The sequence below is a fragment of the Ictalurus furcatus genome, chromosome 28 (assembly GCF_023375685.1).
Source record: "Ictalurus furcatus strain D&B chromosome 28, Billie_1.0, whole genome shotgun sequence".
Lineage (NCBI taxonomy): Eukaryota > Metazoa > Chordata > Actinopteri > Siluriformes > Ictaluridae > Ictalurus > Ictalurus furcatus.
In genome coordinates, this window is record NC_071282.1 from 19,678,879 (window position 1) to 19,700,296 (window position 21,418).

Consider the following 21,418-nt stretch of genomic DNA (forward strand, 5'->3'; position numbering starts at 1 on the left):
ACAGAACATTCCCCCATCCATTTTCCATACGGGCGGGGGACATCCTGTACGGCGTGCCAACCCGTGTGTGTGTGTGTGTGTGTGTGTGTGTGTGTGTGTGTGTGTGTGTCCTGACATCTGAAAGACAGATCTGATGTAATGTGGTTAGGGTTAGGGTTAGTACAGTGAGTCTTATCATTAGGAGCATGTTTGCGTGTTCTCTTATGCAGAAGCCTTCAGGACGTATACACAGTGATGCAGTATAAGATCTGAACACACCGATCACACTGAAGCAAATCCTGATGCACATAATACATCATTATTATAATTATAATACATTATAACTATTATAATACAAATAATACTGTTACTGTTCTTCAGAAACCCAGAGGAGCAAATATCTTCAAACAGCAAAGTGATTTTTATCCCGTTAGATGTGTGTTCTTCCTGTGGACCAGAATGAACACAAACATAGACAGTATTATGGGATATACTTCCTGATGCAGCGGTAACTCAGAGCGTACACCTTTGGGCATTACTTGTCGTTATTTCATAAATAAAAAGTTGTAATTGTTGGTAAACTGCGGTGGAATAAAACACTTGGGGATGTGCTGTTAGAGGAAAATAATCAGCCTTGGGGTGATGATAATAATAACTCGTCTTTGTGGTGTTGGTTATGTTCCTCCAACAGCATGCCAAGTGTTTTATTCCTTTCACAGTTAATAACACTAAAAACACCAGCAGGAAAAAAAGGCTTGTTTGGATGGTTACAGGTTCTACCACTGGAACTAGGAACCTTCATGTGGAACATTTACATTTCTTCATTTACATTTATACATTTACACATTTAGCAGATGCTTTTATCCAAAGCGACTTACAAATGAGAAACAAACCGAAAAGCTCTTTAGGGTACAGGGTGGGATTATTATTATTTATTTATTTGTTTGTTTATTTACAGGCAGTTAAAGAAAGCAGATCTACAAACATGCTGAATAGGGCCTATATGTTTAAAAAGAATATAAGTCTATAAAACGGATGAATGAACAGAGCGTGTTTTGTGCTTTTCTAGGTTAGAGATTTAGATGATAACACATCCACCCAGCTGATCCGTCTTGAACTGGAAGGAACCAGCTGGAGATGACTCGTGGGCTCGATCCCAAACCGCTGCTTCCTCCATACCTAGGGGCCCTAACTAGTACACGAACACAATAGATCCTGCTCACTTTATAGTGCACTGTGTGTCTAACAGTTACACATGTGAGACTGAGCCACTGAGTCACAGGAAAATAGAGGAGCGGTCTCGCTCTCTCGCTCTCGGTCTCTCTCGCTCTCTGGATGACGTCACGCCGGGGTATTAATACAGGTCTGGAGGGTGAAGAACACCAGAACGCCTTCACAGCCACTGCAGTTTCCATGTAATCCCTTAAAGACAGGATCTAACTCTGTGCTGAGGGTCTCCCCTTAGAACCGAATGAAGAAACGAATCTTGCTTTACTTCGCATATAGAGGATTAGTGAGAAAAGGGAAAAAGAGCAAAAGGAGAAAATGGCCGGTTTTATATTACGGAACGCTGAACCCAAGGACGTCTCAGATATTCTCCGTCTCATAAAGGTAAAGATCATTCTAATAAGAATTTACACATTTAATGTCTACCCATTTCTTCTTCTTTCTTTCTTTTATTGCTTCCATTTGCCTGTTTTGTATTCTGTTCCTTATTTGTCTTATTTGTCTCATATGTGGTTTTTGTTCTGCTGATCATTTCAGGAACTTGCGAAGTTTGAGAAAATGGAAGAACAAGTTGTTCTGACCGAGAAAGGTACGCAGCATTTCCTGTATATACCCACATGTCCCGCCTCCTGCTCTGATTGGCTAGCAGCGCACCCCGACAAGCGTTCTGATTGGGCAATATGAATCTGCGCCACGTTTTCCGCTATACAGATTTCTTAGATGCAGGATGTGATGTTCAGAAGGCTAGTGTGTGACACTTAACATCATAACCTTTATCAAATGTATATATTGTTAGTGATAAAGTTTTGTACATTAAGATTCTGATCATCAAAACTCTGAAGCATCTAGCTCCGGTCCTATACACACACACACACACACACACACACACACACTGTAATGTAATATGTGGTACATACAGGACAGTTAGATGAAACACAGTTACGTATAAGTGTGTAGGTTTAGCGTTAGAGTGTGGGGTCTATTTCGGGGGACCATGTAGGGCGCATCACGCCTGTCCATTCTCCAGACTGAAGCTGAGGTATAAACTGCAGGTGGGATTCATCACTACATGTTCTCCTGTTTGTGTTCTAGAGCTGCTGGAGGACGGTTTCGGAGATCATCCGTTCTACCACTGCATCATCGCTGAAGTGCCCAAGGACAAGCAGAGTGCACAGGGTAAGTTACCGTACCGTAACACCACCACAGACTCAACACAGCTCGCTCTCGGATGATCCTCTTCACCTAGAACCGTTTACACAGAACTCGTTTAAGAGAGGTTTCACAGAAGAATCTCTCACACAGCCCGGACAATACCCGGTGCTTTCTTACATCTTGTATAAAAGTGCAGCGTGTAGGTTATGAATCAATTGCTAATGAGATAAATGTTTAAATAGTTTACACGGGAGTCAGGTACGGATTCATTAATAATAGTCCCTAGACACCAAGTAGTGCACGATGTGTCCGAGGCAGGGATTTAGGGATGTTCTCTGTGGAGGTTCGGTAGATATGACGTCTACATGAATGAACTTCGGTGCACTCTTTGCGTAGAGAGCAAGAGAGCGAGTCAGGATTCAGACGCTGCGTGTGGTAAGCGTGAGGATGTCATTTTTCTCCACTTTTCTTGTGTTCAGGCCACACGGTGGTCGGCTTCGCCATGTACTACTTCACCTACGACCCCTGGATCGGGAAGCTGCTCTACCTGGAAGACTTTTATGTCATGGGGGAGTTCAGAGGTACAAAGCCGAGTTCTATTCCCGCGCCGATCGCATTCACTGACGGAAAGCGCTCACACTGGAGACTCCTTCCATAAATGTTAAATAAACATGGCTTTACAGAAAACGTACACGGCGGTTTTCACACCCCGGGTCACGTGAGCCGTGTGAATTAGTTCTTACTACAGAAACAACAGCAGTAACATATCACAACTAGAGCATTTATATAATCACTTTAAACGAATAGAAATCTAGAATTCATTAGCAGTGTTGTGGAACTGTGTACAGCGTCTGTGTATATTGAGTGCACACATTTGCATACTAATTTACATCCCTGTCTGTTTTTGAGTGTAAATTTGTCTTTTGGTGTTTCAGGTTATGGCATTGGCTCTGAAATCCTGAAGCAGCTCAGTGAAGTGAGTTTAACACCTCAGGAACCTTCTGCACTGCTTTATTAAACATTTAAAGCATAAAAAAAGTCCTATTTTATCTGAACGTGAATCAGACAAGACCTTTGCTTTGCACTGGAGCAATACGGAGTCAAAAGTTTATACACCGTTTCTCATACAATACCCTTTTGATATTTTGTAATGTTTTAGGATAATAAAGGACATTATCACTATTATGTAACACGTGGAATTATGCAGTAACACAGGAAAGGGGTGTGGCCTAAAGTGGAGATTATATGTTAGATTCATTTCACATTTCATTTAGATCTGTAATACGGACTGGAGGCTATAAACGTCCATTAGCTACGTTAGCGTCAAAGAGACACTGTAGACATTTAATTTATGCTAAAACAGACGGTTTTATATTGATTTCTCTCCCAGATGGCGGTGAAGTGTCGGTGCAGCAGTTTGCAGTTCATCGTGGCTGAGTGGAACAAATCCTCCATCGAGTTCTACAAACGCCGCGGCGCCAGCGATCTCTCACTGGAGGAGGGCTGGAGGCTGTTCGAGATCGACAAGGAGAGTCTGATCAAAATGATCAAGTAGACGAGATGAGAAATAAACACAAAGCCTCATGTTTAACTCCGAATTGTGTCGCGTTCCTCACTATGATCATTCTGATGTCACGGATCGTCTGCTTCAGGAAAAGACACGGAACTGTTCTCGTTATAGTGGGGTTTTTGTTGTTTTTTTTGAATAAATTGAATGGAATATTTACATTAACTCACAAAAAAGGTTCTTCTGGTTTGTTCATGAAACAGCTGATGGAGCTTTGAAACGTTTTTGTAGGGGTAACAGAACCAATTAAAACTTATCACAATAAATATTAATCACATGGAAGGACTGTGGTTGTGGAAAATGAATCATTCCCTTTCTGGATAAAGAATCATAGATTCGAATCAAATAGTGGCTGGTTCTTTTGTGTCTTCACAGCAGAACCCATTCTGGCAGGTTTACGTGTACGCACGAACATGCTCGAGTGTGTTCAAAAAGATCACAACACTTTCCATAAAGTAAAAATGAACTAACGACTAATTAACGATTCAAAATGTACAATCCGTCAATAATGATGATTAAGGAGCTTTTCTGTGTTTCATGAGTGCAGAGAAGAGAAAAGGCAATAAGAGTTCCTACTGCTGAGAACCTTTCTGATCCAGAACTGCTCTGTTACGGGTTCTACATCAAACCAAAACTCTTTAGAGTTCCGCATTTTCTAAGAGTTTCAGTCATACAATATGTAAAACCTCATAATCCTGGCATAAATCTTCCACCTGGGGCGTGTGTGTGTGTGTGTGTGTGTGTGTGTGTGTGTATGCGATGCAAATTTCTTATCCCAAGAGAAATAACAGTGTAAGACAGCGCGAATCCACAGAACTTTTTTTTGTATTCTTAAAGAATATTTGAGTTAGATAAATCGGAACCCGTTGTTTCCTCACAGTAAATATCATTATCATGTGGAAGGATCTCTGTGGTAGAAAATTAATGATTCGGCTTCCTGTAACAGACAGAAGAATGAGAAACCTGCCACCTGTGCTGTGTTCTCCAGCGTCTGAGAGAGGAACATGACAGCGTGAGGGTTATAAAGCTCTGTATGGGTGTAACGGTGAGGAACATGAGAGAGCGTGAGGGTTATAAAGCTCTGTATGGGTGTAACGGTGAGGAACATGACAGCGTGAGGGTTATAAAGCTCTGTATGGGTGTAACGGTGAGGAACATGACAGCGTGAGGGTTATAAAGCTCTGTATGGGTGTAACAGTGAGGAACATGACAGCGTGAGGGTTATAAAGCTCTGTATGGGTGTAACAGTGAGGAACATGACAGCGTGAGGGTTATAAAGCTCTGTATGGGTGTAACGGTGAGGAACATGAGAGCGTGAGGGTTATAAAGCTCTGTATGGGTGTAACGGTGAGGAACATGAGAGAGCGTGAGGGTTATAAAGCTCTGTATGGGTGTAACGGTGAGGAACATGAGAGAGCGTGAGGGTTATAAAGCTCTGTATGGGTGTAACGGTGAGGAACATGACAGCGTGAGGGTTATAAAGCTCTGTATGGGTGTAACGGTGAGGAACATGAGAGAGCGTGAGGGTTATAAAGCTCTGTATGGGTGTAACGGTGAGGAACATGACAGCGTGAGGGTTATAAAGCTCTGCATGGGTGTAACGGTGAGGAACATGACAGCGTGAGGGTTATAAAGCTCTGCATGGGTGTAACGGTGAGGAACATGAGAGAGCGTGAGGGTTATAAAGCTCTGTATGGGTGTAACGGTGAGGAACATGAGAGAGCGTGAGGGTTATAAAGCTCTGTATGGGTGTAACGGTGAGGAACATGACAGCGTGAGGGTTATAAAGCTCTGTATGGGTGTAACGGTGAGGAACATGAGAGAGCGTGAGGGTTATAAAGCTCTGTATGGGTGTAACGGTGAGGAACATGACAGCGTGAGGGTTATAAAGCTCTGTATGGGTGTAACGGTGAGGAACATGAGAGAGCGTGAGGGTTATAAAGCTCTGTATGGGTGTAACGGTGAGGAACATGAGAGAGCGTGAGGGTTATAAAGCTCTGTATGGGTGTAACGGTGAGGAACATGAGAGAGCGTGAGGGTTATAAAGCTCTGCATGGGTGTAACGGTGAGGAACATGAGAGAGCGTGAGGGTTATAAAGCTCTGTATGGGTGTAACGGTGAGGAACATGAGAGAGCGTGAGGGTTATAAAGCTCTGTATGGGTGTAACGGTGAGGAACATGAGAGAGCGTGAGGGTTATAAAGCTCTGTATGGGTGTAACGGTGAGGAACATGACAGCGTGAGGGTTATAAAGCTCTGTATGGGTGTAACGGTGAGGAACATGAGAGAGCGTGAGGGTTATAAAGCTCTGTATGGGTGTAACGGTGAGGAACATGAGAGCGTGAGGGTTATAAAGATCTGCATGGGTGTAACGGTGAGGAACATGAGAGAGCGTGAGGGTTATAAAGCTCTGTATGGGTGTAACGGTGAGGAACATGACAGCGTGAGGGTTATAAAGCTCTGTATGGGTGTAACGGTGAGGAACATGAGAGAGCGTGAGGGTTATAAAGCTCTGTATGGGTGTAACGGTGAGGAACATGAGAGCGTGAGGGTTATAAAGATCTGTATGGGTGTAACGGTGAGGAACATGAGAGAGCGTGAGGGTTATAAAGCTCTGCATGGGTGTAACGGTGAGGAACATGACAGCGTGAGGGTTATAAAGCTCTGTATGGGTGTAACGGTGAGGAACATGAGAGAGCGTGAGGGTTATAAAGCTCTGTATGGGTGTAACGGTGAGGAACATGAGAGCGTGAGGGTTATAAAGATCTGTATGGGTGTAACGGTGAGGAACATGAGAGAGCGTGAGGGTTATAAAGCTCTGTATGGGTGTAACGGTGAGGAACATGACAGCGTGAGGGTTATAAAGCTCTGTATGGGTGTAACGGTGAGGAACATGAGAGAGCGTGAGGGTTAATACTATTTCGCAGGAACTTATTATTCACACATGAAATAAACCTTAACAATTAAAACCCGTTAATACCAGCCTTAATGACTGTTAATGAATATTCATAATTGTGTATTAAATGATTATTAATGATGCTTATTTATTAGGTTTGTTCGTGATAACTGATGAACTAAATCATTCGAGTTTCAGATACAAATCATAACGAAAATAATGAACAATATTAATAAATAGACTGGTACGATAATATTTTATTTGCGTTTGTACAGAAATATACATTAAAATACCGTTTCAGCAGGCTACACCCACATTCATGGATAAAAGTACTTTGACAGGCCCCGCCCCGTCTGCTGTGACTGACGGTAATGGGGCGTGGCTAGTGCAAAAGCCGAAGCTCTGTTACGTCGTCGTTTCCTGTTTCTACGCTTTCGTGTCTCCGCTGGCCGGTTTCTCTTCTGCCTTCGTCGCCTGTGGCACAATTAAATAAAGGTCAGAGGTCACGGTGCACCCCAAAACACACGTGTGAAACGTCTGGCTGCACGTTTGTTACGGTACTGACACACACATACACACAAACAAACACACACGGCCATTTATGTCATAAAAACCTGAACATTTGAGAGACAGAAAACTCCCAATGCCCCGCCCAGGAACCCTACCCTGAAGCCACGCCCCTTTCCACCACCTGACTCTTGTGTGTTCAAGGAGATGTAAACACATACTCACTTTCTCTCCGGGCTTCACTGCAGGCTTTCCTCTAATGAGCGTTTCGACAGTCACGTAAGCCTGAAGTGTGAATTCATACACAGCATCCCCTGAACTCTGTTTACACAGACACACACACACACACACACACAGACACACACACACACACACACACACACACATACAGAGTGAGAAAGGCAATACAGGAAGAAGGAAAAAAAAATGTTATGCAAAAAATATTACTGAACTTGAAATTATGATGAGCTTAATAATCATCCTCATGGATTTAAAAGGTCTCTGTTTTATTGGTTTCTCTCATCAGTAACATCGCCATTTTTAGAAACCATGAGCTCAGTGTGTTGGGTGGCTCCGTCCTAAACGCAGTCCCCTCCCTTCCCCTGCTGCGTTCTTACCACACTTCCCTCAGCATGAGCGTGGTGTGAAGTGATGAATCAGCCCGAGGTTCAGTCAGCAGGTCACGCGCGAGCAGCGAGAGAACAGGAAGTGAGGAGGGGCGTGAGTGAAAAGCGCTGTACGCATATTGGCTCCGTCCCAAACGGTCAAATCCGTTCTAATGAAATTCTTCGTAGTGTGTTCAAGCAGCAGGTATCTGTGCTTTTCACAGGGTGCCAAGAAAACCGGGCAGGGGGATGTGGGCGGAGCTAAAACCAGCACAGATCACTGATTGGTCACACAACGCTGACCGAATGTCCTGATCATGATTTATCGTGATCATGAAGAAAAAACACGTCTCCTTACGTTTCTGTGGGTATTTCTGTGTCACGTGACAAAGTTTACACACACTATTTTCGCTGATGTTAAAGTATTGGCACCCCCAGCTGCACTGCCTGCTTTCAGGCTCAATACACCATTCCCAGTTTTCTGGTTTTATTCGCTGTATTTACGTCACTCCGGGCACGCAGATGGAAAGTTCCAGATACTAACACACTTATTTTTCCTGCAGCGAGGTTAAAAACAGAGTGACTGTTAATAATAAATACTTTAAACGTCAGCAGGAACGAAGGAAAAAAACTCCCTCAGGGGTTGGAACACCACACACACCCACACACACACACACACACATCCCACATACACACACCTTGGCAATGACGGCTGCTTGTTGAGGGTAGTACATAGAAGCACCAACAGCCATCAGACCTGTCGGGTAAATCAACCTCTTCATCCTGGAGCCTGGACACACACACACACACACACACACACACACACACACACACACACACAGACATGCACACACACACATGATTCATTAGGACATGATCTGGTACAATCAGTTCTCACTCTCCTTTAGTTATGATTGTTTTATGACATTTATAGGTTTATTATTATTATTATTATTATTATTATTACACTGTTTCGAAATCTACTTTATTGTGTTTATCAAAAGAATCAGTCTGCAGTCACTTTAAAGGTGTATACGTTATTAATAGAGTAGCGTGTGAATATTGTGTGTGAGTGTGTGAGTGTGTGCGAGTGTTCGAGTGTGTCGGAGTGTGTGAGTGTGTGCGAGTGTTCGAGTGTGTCGGAGTGTGTGAGTGTGTGTGGGTGTGTGTGCGAGTGTGTGGCCATGTTACCTCTCGCCAGGAACAGGCCGAGGATGCCGGCGAATCCGATGACTCCGGCTCTGGGATAAAACTCCGGAGCAGGATTTCTCAAATACGCGTAACTGTCTGAGAACAACGACACGAGCAGCGGCGTTTACCTTCATCATAACACCGCTCGCAACAGTGTCAGAGAGACACATAGACACACACAGACAGACAGAGACAGACAGACAGACAGACAGACACACAGACAGACAGACAGACAACCAAACAGGTAGAATGCCAGATATACAGTCAGACAGACAGACAGATAGTTATACAGACAGACAGGTATACAGATGGAAAGACAGACAGACATACCCACGTACAGCTACACAGACAGACAGATAAACAGGTATATAGACAGAGAGACAGGTAGACGGGTGTATAGATAGATAGACAGGCAGACAAGTAGACAGGTATATACACAGAAACATATGTCTTAGTTGACTGTATGTGAACAAAGACTTGTGTGTGTGTGTGTCTTTATGTGTGTGTGTGTGTGTCTTTATGTGTGTGTGTGTGTGTGTGTGTGTCTTTATGTGTGTGTGTGTGTGTCTTTATGTGTGGGGGTGTGTCTTTATGTGTGTGTGTGTGTGTGTCTTTATGTGTGTGTGTGTGTGTCTTTATGTGTGTGTGTGTGTGTGTGTGTGTCTTTATGTGTGTGTGTGTGTGTCTTTATGTGTGGGGGTGTGTCTTTATGTGTGTGTGTGTGTGTCTTTATGTGTGTGTGTGTGTGTCTTTATGTGTGTGTGTGTGTGTGTGTCTTTATGTGTGTGTGTGTGTGTCTTTATGTGTGTGTGTGTGTGTGTGTGTGTGTGTCTTTATGTGTGTGTGTGTGTGTCTTTATGTGTGGGGGTGTGTCTTTATGTGTGTGTGTGTGTGTCTTTATGTGTGTGTGTGTGTGTCTTTATGTGTGTGTGTGTGTGTGTGTCTTTATGTGTGTGTGTGTGTGTGTGTGTGTGTCTTTATGTGTGTGTGTGTGTGTGTGTGTGTCTTTATGTGTGTGGGGGTGTGTCTTTATGTGTGTGTGTGTCTTTATGTGTGTGTGTGTGTGTCTTTATGTGTGTGTGTGTGTGTGTGTGTGTGTCTTTATGTGTGTGTGTGTGTGTCTTTATGTGTGGGGGTGTGTCTTTATGTGTGTGTGTGTGTGTCTTTATGTGTGTGTGTGTGTGTCTTTATGTGTGTGTGTGTGTGTGTGTCTTTATGTGTGTGTGTGTGTGTCTTTATGTGTGTGTGTGTGTGTCTTTATGTGTGTGTGTGTGTGTGTGTCTTTATGTGTGGGTGTTTGTCTTTATGCGTGTGTGTGTGTCTTTGTGTGTGTATGTGTGTCTTTATGTGTGTGTGTGTGTCTTTGTGTGTGTGTCTTTGTGTGTGTATGTGTGTCTTTATGTGTGTGTGTGTGTGTGTCTTTATGTGTGGGTGTGTGTGTGTCTTTATGTGTGGGTGTGTGTGTCTTTATGTGTGGGTGTGTGTGTCTTTATGTGTGTGTGTGTGTCTTTATGTGTGTGTGTTTGTCTTTATGTGTGGGTGTGTGTGTCTTTGTGTGTGTGTGTGTGTCTTTATGTGTGTGTGTGTGTGTGTCTTTATGTGTGTGTGTGTGTGTGTCTTTATGTGTGGGTGTTTGTCTTTATGCGTGTGTGTGTGTCTTTGTGTGTGTGTGTGTGTCTTTGTGTGTGTATGTGTGTCTTTATGTGTGTGTGTGTGTGTCTTTATGTGTGGGTGTGTGTGTCTTTATGTGTGGGTGTGTGTGTCTTTATGTGTGTGTGTGTGTCTTTATGTGGGTGTGTGTGTCTTTATGTGTGTGTGTGTGTGTCTTTATGTGTGTGTGTGTGTGTGTGTGTGTCTTTATGTGTGTGTGTGTGTGTCTTTATGTGTGTGTGTGTGTATCTTTATGTGTGTGTGTCTTTATGTGTGTGTTTGTGTGTCTTTATGTGTGGGTGTGTGTGTGTCTTTATGTGTGGGTGTGTGTGTGTCTTTATGTGTGGGTGTGTGTGTCTTTATGCGTGTGTGTGTGTCTTTGTGTGTGTGTCTTTATGTGTGGGTGTGTGTGTCTTTATGCGTGTGTGTGTGTCTTTGTGTGTGTGTCTTTGTGTGTGTATGTGTGTCTTTATGTGTGTGTGTGTGTGTGTCTTTATGTGTGGGTGTGTGTGTGTCTTTATGTGTGGGTGTGTGTGTCTTTATGTGTGTGTGTGTGTGTCTTTATGTGTGGGTGTGTGTGTCTTTATGTGTGTGTGTGTGTCTTTATGTGTGTGTGTTTGTCTTTATGTGTGGGTGTGTGTGTCTTTGTGTGTGTATGTGTGTGTGTCTTTATGTGTGTGTGTGTGTCTTTATGTGTGTGTGTGTGTGTGTCTTTATGTGTGTGTGTGTGTGTGTCTTTATGTGTGGGTGTTTGTCTTTATGCGTGTGTGTGTGTCTTTGTGTGTGTGTGTGTGTCTTTGTGTGTGGGTGTTTGTCTTTATGCGTGTGTGTGTGTCTTTGTGTGTGTGTGTGTGTCTTTGTGTGTGTATGTGTGTCTTTATGTGTGTGTGTGTGTGTCTTTATGTGTGTGTGTGTGTGTGTCTTTATGTGTGGGTGTGTGTGTCTTTATGTGTGTGTGTGTGTGTCTTTATGTGTGTGTGTGTGTCTTTATGTGGGTGTGTGTGTCTTTATGTGTGTGTGTGTGTGTGTCTTTATGTGTGGGTGTGTGTGTCTTTATGTGTGGGTGTGTGTCTTTATGTGTGTGTGTGTGTGTCTTTATGTGTGTGTGTGTGTGTGTGTGTCTTTATGTGTGTGTGTGTGTGTCTTTATGTGTGTGTGTGTGTATCTTTATGTGTGTGTGTCTTTATGTGTGTGTTTGTGTGTCTTTATGTGTGTGTGTGTGTGTGTGTGTCTTTATGTGTGTGTGTGTGTGTCTTTATGTGTGTGTGTGTGTATCTTTATGTGTGTGTCTTTATGTGTGTGTTTGTGTGTCTTTATGTGTGTGTGTGTGTGTGTGAGACCTTGGCCAAACTGAACTGTCCTGTCCACTTTGGGCTTCAGCACCGCGTAGACTCCCTACAGATCACACAGGAGACAAAAAACAAGAAATTACTCTTTCTGTCTCAGCATTTTTGAGTTTCACTGACAGTGTGTGTGTGTGTGTGTGTGTGTGAGAGAGAGAGAGAAGTGAAATTATTCTATAAACCGTTTGGTTCCGTTACAAACACCCGCTGAGGAGAACTGTATCAGACGTTAGTGTTTAGACCTCACACTGATATTTATATTTATAAGTCAAGTCCAGGTATTGTTGATGTTTGAGAGGTTGTATGAGAGCGTGCCCGGTCCGGTGCAGGAAGATCAGCAGCGTTATGACTCGCAAACCTTCATCATCTGCGTGTCTGTGGTCTGGGTATGTTTTTAAGATCCTCTGAGGAGAAAGTGGTGGTTATAAAGTTCTATAACTGCACTATAGAGACTGGAGTCTCAGGCCATCAGAGCGTGTGGGCGTGTCAGAGCGTGTGGGCGTGTCAGAGGGTGTGTGTGTTTGTGCGCGTGTGTGTTTGTGTGCGTGTTTGTGTGTGTGTTTGTGTGTGTGTGTGTGTTTGTGTGTGTGCACGTGTGCGTGTACCTCGACCTTCTGTTTAGCTGAATTAGTCGTTTGCTGAGGCGTGGCCATCATCCGTCAGAGGAACCGCATGATCACCCGTTAAGATTAAAAAAGGGGAAATAATGGATCATCACTGAACCACAGCACGAGGAGGATTACAGAATCAGTGATCAGATCAATCAGACTCCTGAACTACTGAACTGATCAGACGAACACAATCCCAGCTACAAAACACAGTTTAATGATAAACAGAATAAACAGATCCATCAGTCAGAGTAATCCAGTAACGATGGGATTAAAGACCCTGAATTCTGAGATTAGACCCCTGAATTCTGAGATTAGACCCCTGAATTCTGAGATTAGACCCCTGAATTCTGAGATTAGACTCCATTAGCTCGAGTTAAATTAGTCTCTAAATTACTCGTTAGATTTTGGTCAAATTTATGAGTTCTTCCAAAACATAAAAGGGATTTATCTGTAAGTTAAACTGTTCATAAAGACTGAAGATAAAAGCAATAACAGATGCGTATAAAGATTAGAGATGAATTTTAAGAGACTGTACGTATTCCAATTAAATAATTATAATAAAAGGTTTCTCTCATGATTAGACAGCTTTATTTCATGATTAGACGTTAGTAGTAGTAGTCATAATAATAATAATAATAATAATAATAAGTTTTTAATGAGTGTAGAGGATTGTTTAAACTGGAATTGCGTGTTATTTTTACAAGTTTATATTAGACAGTTCTATTAATTAGACATTCTTTTTAGTGTGAAATTAGACATGAATTAGATTTTGTTTTGAGATTACAGGGCTCTGATTATAAATCAGCTTTTCGATTAGATTTTATTTGTAATATTAGATTATTTTATTACCTACTGAGAACAGAACTTTATCTCTTTCTCTCAACTTATATATACTGATTACTATTCAGGTCATACTGTGTGTGTGAGTGTGTGTGAGAGTGTGTGAGTGTGTAAGTGTGTGAGAGTGTGTGAGTGTGAGAGTGTGTGAGAGTGTGTGAGAGTGTGTGTGAGTGTGAGAGTGTGTGAGTGTGTGAGAGTGTGTGAGAGTGTGTGAGTGTGTGAGTGTGTGAGTGTGAGAGTGTGTGAGAGTGTGTGAGTGTGTATGTGTGTGAGTGTGAGTGTGAGTGTGTGAGTGTGAGTGTGTGAGTGTGTGTGTGTGTGTACCTGACACCAGGTAATGTAAGGCTCAGCCATGTTCCTCAGTGTGGTCACGTTCTCCTCCATCGTTCCTTTCTCCGGCTCCACATAGTGGAATTTCTGCTGAGGGGTTGTGTATAGAGATAGCTACACACACACACACACACACACACACACACATATATGAGAAACTGTATATCCTGCAGCACTGATTGGTTGGTCAGGTGGGTTTGTACCTCATCTATGTTGATTTCCTCTTTGGGTTTTTCTGTATCTGATGAAGACGATGCCATCGCTGCCAGAGCGGCGCAGAATCCTGCAGCGCCTCCAAACTGCCTCAGAGTCACACAACAGAGTCAAACTCAGTCATCAGTGATTTACAACCTGTGTGTTTCTCCTCAAATCAGGAGTAAAATGCTTTATATAGATAATTATCTCAATGGAATAATCAAAAGTGCTGCAATTCCTGGTTGTGTGTCTGTGTGCGTGTTACAACCACAAACACAACAACAAAAACAAAAGGAGTGGCTGTGAACTAGATGTAAAGGGAAAAAAAACATTGTAAACATTGTGAGCTCATATGGTTTTTATATAACATTTGTGTTTTAATAGTGTTTAATATTATGTTTTGTATAGAAAAACCAGTGTAACAGCGCAGCCGCGTTAAAGATAAGGCAACACCACCACCTGGTGGCCAGAAGCCGGAATTGCAACACATAAAATGTGTCAAATGATTTGAGTTTGAGGAAATGAAATAGAGAAAACTGGGGCTGTGAATGTGTTTAAATCTTTAATGATTTGTCCAACAAATCCCAGTAAATAAAATACTCGAGTTTTAAATTAAAACACAACCCCAGTCGGAGGAATTTCCACTTTTAATATCAAATCTCACCGGCTTGTGGGACAAACACCTCACGAGCTGCTTTTATAAAGACACCAGAACTGCACACGTCACTCAAAATTTAAATATTTACCTCGAGTTTAGTAAATTTTATTGAAAAACTGAAGTGAAAGCAAAGCTCTACTCCAAAGAAGCTTGAAATGTCCTTCGACTCAAGTGGAGTCAAATTTACCCTTCTTCTGTTACAGATTTATTAAACGCACCATAAAGCGAAAACTAAACAAAATCCTCCGGTTTTAACATTAATATTTAATACAGCTAATGGAGTAAACACACAGCAGCTGAAAGCTTTACTGTCCAGAAGTTTATACACCTCACCTTGTGCATGTTCTCGCTCTTCTTCACTGCAGTTCCGCGGTGAGTGTGTGAGCGCCTGTGCGCCTCATCGCCATCTGGCGGCCAAATAAGGCACTGCAGCGAGTCTGAGTGAACTTTAAAATGAATTAGATATTAAACGTAACATATAACTTTATGGAACAAAAAACAAAACAATCAAATAGAAAATCTCACGAAATAAGTCACGAAATACGCCCCAAATCTTTCATCTATTTTCAGAGAAATATATATTTTTTTATTTTTTTCTCCATCTATCTTTTTTACCCGCTATTTTTCTCACCTACAGACCTCTTTCTCACATTATTGCTTTGTTATATTAATCAATATTTAAACACAAAAGTTGAATTAAATCAGACCAGAAATTGTCTTGGCTGCTTCCCAAGTTTTTCTGTTTCCTAGTAACAGAGACGCGCCCGAGCCTGTACCGGAAGTGGATTTCCGTGGACGTCTATCAGCGCTTAACTTTACACGTGAATAAATAAGAAGTAAATAAAGTAAATAAGTAAATAAACGGAGCGAAAGCTGTGTAACGTCACGAGATCATTTGAAATCATGGATTATGGGTGAGTACATGTGAGTACAATGTGAAGATGAGATTGTAATTCTGTACTTTTATATTTCATAAACACATCATTTACTAGAGAATAAAATGAGGAAATATAAAAAGCTGGATTTTTATTAAACTCTGAGCCTTCAGGAGCAAATCAGTCATCCAGTCAGTCTTCTCAAACATCCAAACATTTAAACTCCCAGAAAACTAACACCGAGGGAAATGTGTGTAATACCCGAGTGTGTGTCAGACCATGCATCAGATGTGAGTCAGAGTGAATGATGCTGTGGATGTTGTGCAGGTGTGACGAGGACAGGTGTGAGATCTGTGCTCGCAGGATCCAGGTGTGTTGGAGATCTCATCAGAACAGGAAAGTGTTTAAGCTGCTCATGAACACCGTGCGCTCAGCTGTGAGGCTTCTTTACACTTTATTACACTTTATTACACTCACTGTTCACTGGCTGAAGGTCACTGAAGGTCACTACAGTCACAGCAAGGTGTGTTGTGTGTGTTGTGTGTGTGTGTGTGTGTGTGTGTCACTGGGTTTGCACAGGAAGAGTGTTTGACCCCTGCAGTCCTTCGACAGCTCAGTCCTCGAGAAGCAAATCTTCTCAGAGACCCGAGTCTTCAGTGTAAAGTCCGAATCAGGTAAAACACACACACACACACACACACACACGCACACCATATTACACTGCTCTCAGCCAACCAGAAGCTGTATTTATTTCATGTTTGTTTTGTTGTTTAGATTTTCAGGTCCTCAGTTTCCTCCTGTAATTGTATTTAAGATTTTCCACACAGGAAGAGGAGGAAGTTACCTGTCCGGGAAAAAACTCTTCCAGCCGTCCAATCAGGTGAGAGATACACGTTAGGCGGCTAATGCTAACGCTGAAAGGGAAAGGCTTCTCTTTGTTATGAGGCGTGGAGGCGTGGTGACGCTGGACTTATCAGAGCTGCCCTATGACGTGTGTTTGAAATTTGAATGAGCCTCGTCATTCCTGATCCCAGGCCACGGCAGACACCTGTAGGATGATGGGAAACAGGAAGTTCATGGACCTGATGATGGAGGACGAGATGCACTGGCAGGGTCGTACCATCTCACATCCTGCAGACGTCACGTGTATAAGAGACTACATGCAGGTGAGAGATGTCACGCTCATCGTTCAGCTCACGGCCATTAAAATAAAAGCAGTGCAGTAGATTATTTTCACCTCTCAGTACTCGAGTCACCTGGACGAGTTACCTGCGCATGTGGGCGGGAGAGAGAACGCGTGGAGGCGTTTATCTCTGAAGGTGCTGAACCGTGATGGAGGTACGGGCACCACAGAGGACGGCCTCCTGAGGGAGGAGCTTTCAAGAGCAACGGTGACGAGACGACCTGATCGACCAATCAGGTATCAGGCTGTACGTTGTCCTCTTCAAGATGGCGGTGCTGTTGACCTGTATGTCCTCCCCAACATGGCTCCTACCTTTTCATATCTATAATGATAGCGCTAAGATCCTTTGTCCTCCTCCTGCAGGTCCCCAGTTGCCCCTCCGTCCTCTGCAGTGTCCACTCCGGGACTCTGGACTCCAAAACGGCGCTTGGCTCGAGCTCGGGCGCTTGCTGACCGCATGAGACGCGTTTACACACTGCGAGAGGAAGAGAAGGTGAGAACTGAGCAGGATTTCTGTATCTGAGTCGCCATTTACATCACCATTGACATTACCATGACAACCACCATCTCTTTCATGACATTACCATGACAACCAGCATAATTACAGAACTTTATTTAAAAGAACAGGTTACAGGGAAACAGACACGAGGAACAGGAAACATCAGAAAACCAGGGTATAAAACTAAACTATCAAAACAAACGGTGCGTAAACCAAACTGTAATGAATGTAATAAAATCAGAACACAAACATAACCTGACTTGACATAATGCTCCAACAACTGAAAGAAAAAACCCAGAGAACTTGAGTATCGGGGAAACAGCAGTCCTGCAAAAACAGTCAGGATGCCCTCTAGTGGCCCAAGGCGGACGTGCCCGTGGACACCATGACAAAACCAAACTACAATGCTATTTGTTTTGTTTTCGCTAGCTCACTTTACCCTGTTTTCTTTTCTGTTACATGCTAAATGTGGCGCTCAGACATATGATGTGGTTGATATCAAGCTGGAAAGTGCATTAACGCCACCTACTGGACTGCAGTATAACAGAATAAAGCCTTTATAATTACAGCGTGTTGCTGTTCTGTGTGTTGCTTGGCAACCATTCTGCTAAACGATGCTGAGGATCTACTGGTGGAAGAATGATAATTTGTTATCAATAAATGATTGCATTTTTTTATTGCAGTGTGTTTATTTTATGAACCCTTACCGGGTATATGTAGGAACTGTTTTTAAAGAGCAACAAGCCCCACGAGGCCGTAGTTTAGAACAGATAAGGGGGTTAGCTCTGTGCTGCGTCAGGAATAACAACGGCCCTTAGCTGTTCTAAAATCACTGTAAACCACGGCCTCGTGGGGCTTGTTGCTTTAGCATATATAACATGATTGGTTCAAATCCATGGAGTTTATTTAGTGACATCACAAGCTGAGCTCATCGATAGCCCCGCCCCTGAATCTGTAGACTCAGAATTATCCTCCATGAAGAGTTTAAACCTTTAAACATCACTTAAAATTTATTGTGTAATTAACGACTGGTCCATTTGTGTGTGTGTGTGTGTGTGTGTGTGTGTGTGTGTGTTTGCACTTTGAGGTTAAAGATGGAGATCATGAGGAAAACAGGACTCTCAGGCTGGATCACATGACCGACGGTCAGATGAACAGACCTCACGCAGCTGATGAGAAGTTCGTGTTTATTCCTGCTGCGTCCGAATGTTTGGCCGTAAGCGACGTTTCAGACTGCGAGTGGGAGGAAGAGGCGGAGCTACTCTGCTCCTGGTCCAATCAGCTCACACTGGACTTGATTTAATTCAGCTCAAACTTCAAACCTCACAACAATTCAGTTTGTTCTGTCTTTCTAACTTATTATTTCAAAATAAAGTCAAGACTGAAGAATCTCATAATTAATGACTCATTTCTGAAGTCTACACTGATGTCGAGTCCGTCTTCATCTAACACACTTCAATTCAATTAACGAAACCTCCTTAAAAATGTGCTGAACTATCATATCAATCTTGTTTTGAGTGGCATTCAAAAGTTTGTGTTCCTGTCCCACGGAAGTGCAGAGAGCCAATTATAAACACGACTCACACGATTCCCAGATAACCGTGCAGATGAACACAACACCGGAGAAATGTACAGAAAATCTGGATCAGTGTGAAACTGTAGAGATGTGAAGCCCGTCAACGGCAACTGAGCTAAAGGAACGATTCAGTCAGTGAATGATACCGATTCGTTCACAGTGACTCATTCAGACAAACAAAACATGTCCACAAATAACAATGAGCTTTCTAATTTGCATATTCACGCATATTATATCCGAGCATTCATGATGAGGAGAGACGGGGCGCTGTAGGGCTGTAGTTAAGAGTGCCTCTGTCAAGTCCAACACGAGTCCAAAAACAAGTCTTCACTTCAGCTGGTCAGCTTCATTCACGCATTGCTCCAACCAGCAGGAAGTTTTCTAGAACACTTTGTCCATGCAAAATACCCACACAGTACTAACATTATTTTCACAAACTCTCAGTCGAGAGCAAGGACAAGGTCCAAGACCGAGACGAGTCCACGTCTAGACATCAGACACGAGTCCTCCAGGCATAAAGAGCGGTTTCTAATCCTTCCTGTTTTCTTTTGCTGAAAGAATCATATTGATCATATTGAAGAAATGATTCATGCGCACGTATTGTTCATGGATGGACAGAATATCACGTTCAAGACAATACACATTTATGTTTAATGTTAATGTTAGTGTGTGTTAGTGTGTGTGTGTGTTAGTGTGTGTGTTAGTGTGTGTTAGTGTGTGTGTGGGTGTGTGGTTTTGGCTTCGTCTGTCTCTGAACAACACTCTGTGAGAGTTTGGTCGTGTTTGTAACGCCGACTCAGCGTTGGCAGGGAGCGCTGACGTGTTCATCTCGTGTCCAGACTCCCTCGAGGACTGACGCATCATCAGGTCACACTTCATCGAGGTCACTAAAAGGCAGATTTGGGACGAGACCGGTGCTCAATGCAGAACTTTATCGCACCTTAAACACCTTATTCCCTACAAATAACAATGCATCATGGGTACTCTGTGTTCTGTAAGCGGCACCATTCGGACCCTAATCGTCTGCAGTGCATTGTGGGACATCAGCCGTGTTCCAACTCCCTACACAGTGCACTGCGTAGTCTAAATAACAGGGTGTGGTCTTATGCAAACACCATAAATCACTCCTAAAATAATACAAACTCGATTAAATACTTCTGAAGAATAAATTAAATTAATCCACAAACTCCTTTCCGGTAAAAGTGTTAATATCATTCACTACTCATTCAGAGAATATTATAAAGAGGTTTTATGATCTATTCTGCATAAGACTGTCTCTGTACTGCCTGGGTTCTGTCTCTGTAGCGTCTCGGTACCGTCTCGGTACAGTCTGGGTTCTGTCTCTGTAGCGTCTCGGTACCGTCTCGGTACAGTCTGGGTTCTGTCTCTGTAGCGTCTCGGTACAGTCTGGGTTCTGTCTCTGTAGCGTCTCGGTACCGTCTCTGTACTGTAGGTCTGAATGTAGATGTTTATTTACACTAATTATTTCCATATAAAGCATCTAGATTAATGAACTACACTTGTACATTTTAAAAAGGTTTTATAATGTAAAACTGTATCTATATTTTTAAAGTCATTCTGAATATTTTGAATAATATAATATAATGTAATATAATATGATATAATATGATATAATATGATATAATATGATATAATATGGTGTGTAAGAATAGAAAGTAATATGAGATGATAACTGGTTGTTATATCACCGGCTATAACTCTTTATACGGTTAAATCTGATATAAATCCGTCCTCAGTAACTCGGTGTGTAAATCCGTTATGGATGGAATTTAGGTTATTTAGGTTATGTATTAATAATAGAGTTACACAACATTAATCATCAGGAGGAAATGAAATGGATTTATTTAGTGGTTTTTCAGGAATGTGAGCTCCACCCTGCACGGTTCCTCTCCGTGACACGGAGCATGAGCTCTGTCCTCATTTCTGTCTCTCTGTCTCACACACTGAGCACTGCATCAGGTGCAGTAGTAAGTGCTTCTGTTCCGTACCCTAAGCTAGTGCACTTGTGAAGGGCGCATGGCGTGATTTGGGGTTGAACCCACGTGACTTTGGAGGTATAAATTGAGGAAACTCAGAGCTGGGGAAGGTACACGAGGTGCAGCTGAACTTGAGGTGTGTGTTATCTGTGTGTGTGTGAAACATGTCTCAGGTGAGCAATAGACCGGGTCAGCTGTGCGGTGGAACAGGTCATGTGAAGCATGCAAACGCGGAGGTGCAGAAAATCTGTGATGAGGTGGGTGTGGCCCTGAGTGCCGACAGTGTTTAATTCACTCATATCGAGTTTAAACACTGGGAGTTCTTTAGCAGCTGTTGTATATAGATATAGTGTGTATGTGTGTGTGTGTGTATGTGTGTGTGTGTGTGTGTGTTAAACACAGATTTCAGTTTTGTTGTCTCTCTGTGTGTAAAACTGATTCTTATTTCTTAAACTTTACTTTCTCTCTCTCTCTTTGATGTGCGGTGGATACCTCTGTTACATTATTGTTCAATCTGACATGCTGCAACTTGCTCCAT

The 21,418-nt window shown here is 42.6% G+C and overlaps 4 protein-coding genes across 7 annotated transcripts in view; 3 read left to right on the forward strand and 1 right to left on the reverse strand.

The window, feature by feature from the left end:
* Positions 1–1,341: 1,341 nt before the first annotated feature.
* Positions 1,342–4,207, forward strand: LOC128603858 (diamine acetyltransferase 1). Its single transcript, XM_053618597.1, has 6 exons — positions 1,342–1,590; positions 1,744–1,795; positions 2,299–2,382; positions 2,838–2,939; positions 3,294–3,334; positions 3,749–4,207. The coding sequence occupies exons 1-6, from the start codon at positions 1,525–1,527 to the stop codon at positions 3,911–3,913; spliced, it is 510 nt and encodes a 169-aa protein (XP_053474572.1). The 5' UTR covers positions 1,342–1,524; the 3' UTR covers positions 3,914–4,207.
* Positions 4,208–7,057: 2,850 nt separating this feature from the next.
* Positions 7,058–15,925, reverse strand: apooa (apolipoprotein O, a). Of its 4 annotated transcripts, XM_053618561.1 has the most exons (11): positions 15,887–15,925; positions 15,458–15,563; positions 15,084–15,196; positions 14,101–14,196; positions 13,892–14,011; positions 12,722–12,754; positions 12,114–12,168; positions 9,124–9,219; positions 8,631–8,722; positions 7,553–7,648; positions 7,058–7,294 (listed from the first exon to the last, which is right to left on the reverse strand). In XM_053618561.1, the coding sequence occupies exons 1-11, from the start codon at positions 15,908–15,910 to the stop codon at positions 7,247–7,249; spliced, it is 879 nt and encodes a 292-aa protein (XP_053474536.1). In that variant the 5' UTR covers positions 15,911–15,925; the 3' UTR covers positions 7,058–7,246. The 4 variants fall into 4 exon arrangements, with proteins under 4 accessions (XP_053474536.1, XP_053474537.1, XP_053474538.1 ...); XM_053618562.1 differs by lacking the exon at positions 12,722–12,754; XM_053618563.1 differs by lacking the exons at positions 15,084–15,196; positions 15,458–15,563; positions 15,887–15,925 and adding an exon at positions 14,839–15,017 and having other exon boundaries at positions 14,101–14,200.
* Positions 15,586–18,698, forward strand: c28hxorf58 (chromosome 28 CXorf58 homolog). The gene is made up of 8 exons (XM_053618560.1): positions 15,586–15,664; positions 15,953–16,061; positions 16,205–16,299; positions 16,400–16,505; positions 16,660–16,791; positions 16,870–17,045; positions 17,172–17,301; positions 18,395–18,698. The coding sequence occupies exons 1-8, from the start codon at positions 15,654–15,656 to the stop codon at positions 18,608–18,610; spliced, it is 975 nt and encodes a 324-aa protein (XP_053474535.1). The 5' UTR covers positions 15,586–15,653; the 3' UTR covers positions 18,611–18,698.
* A 2,228-nt stretch (positions 18,699–20,926) lies between these two features.
* The window catches only part of LOC128603919 (cystatin-B), a 3,066-nt gene continuing 2,574 nt past the window's right edge, over positions 20,927–21,418 (forward strand). Inside the window, exon 1 of the mRNA XM_053618701.1 lies at positions 20,927–21,137. Coding sequence (XP_053474676.1) covers positions 21,045–21,137 — 93 coding nt within the window. The 5' untranslated portion in view covers positions 20,927–21,044. The remainder of the gene's footprint in view (positions 21,138–21,418) is intronic.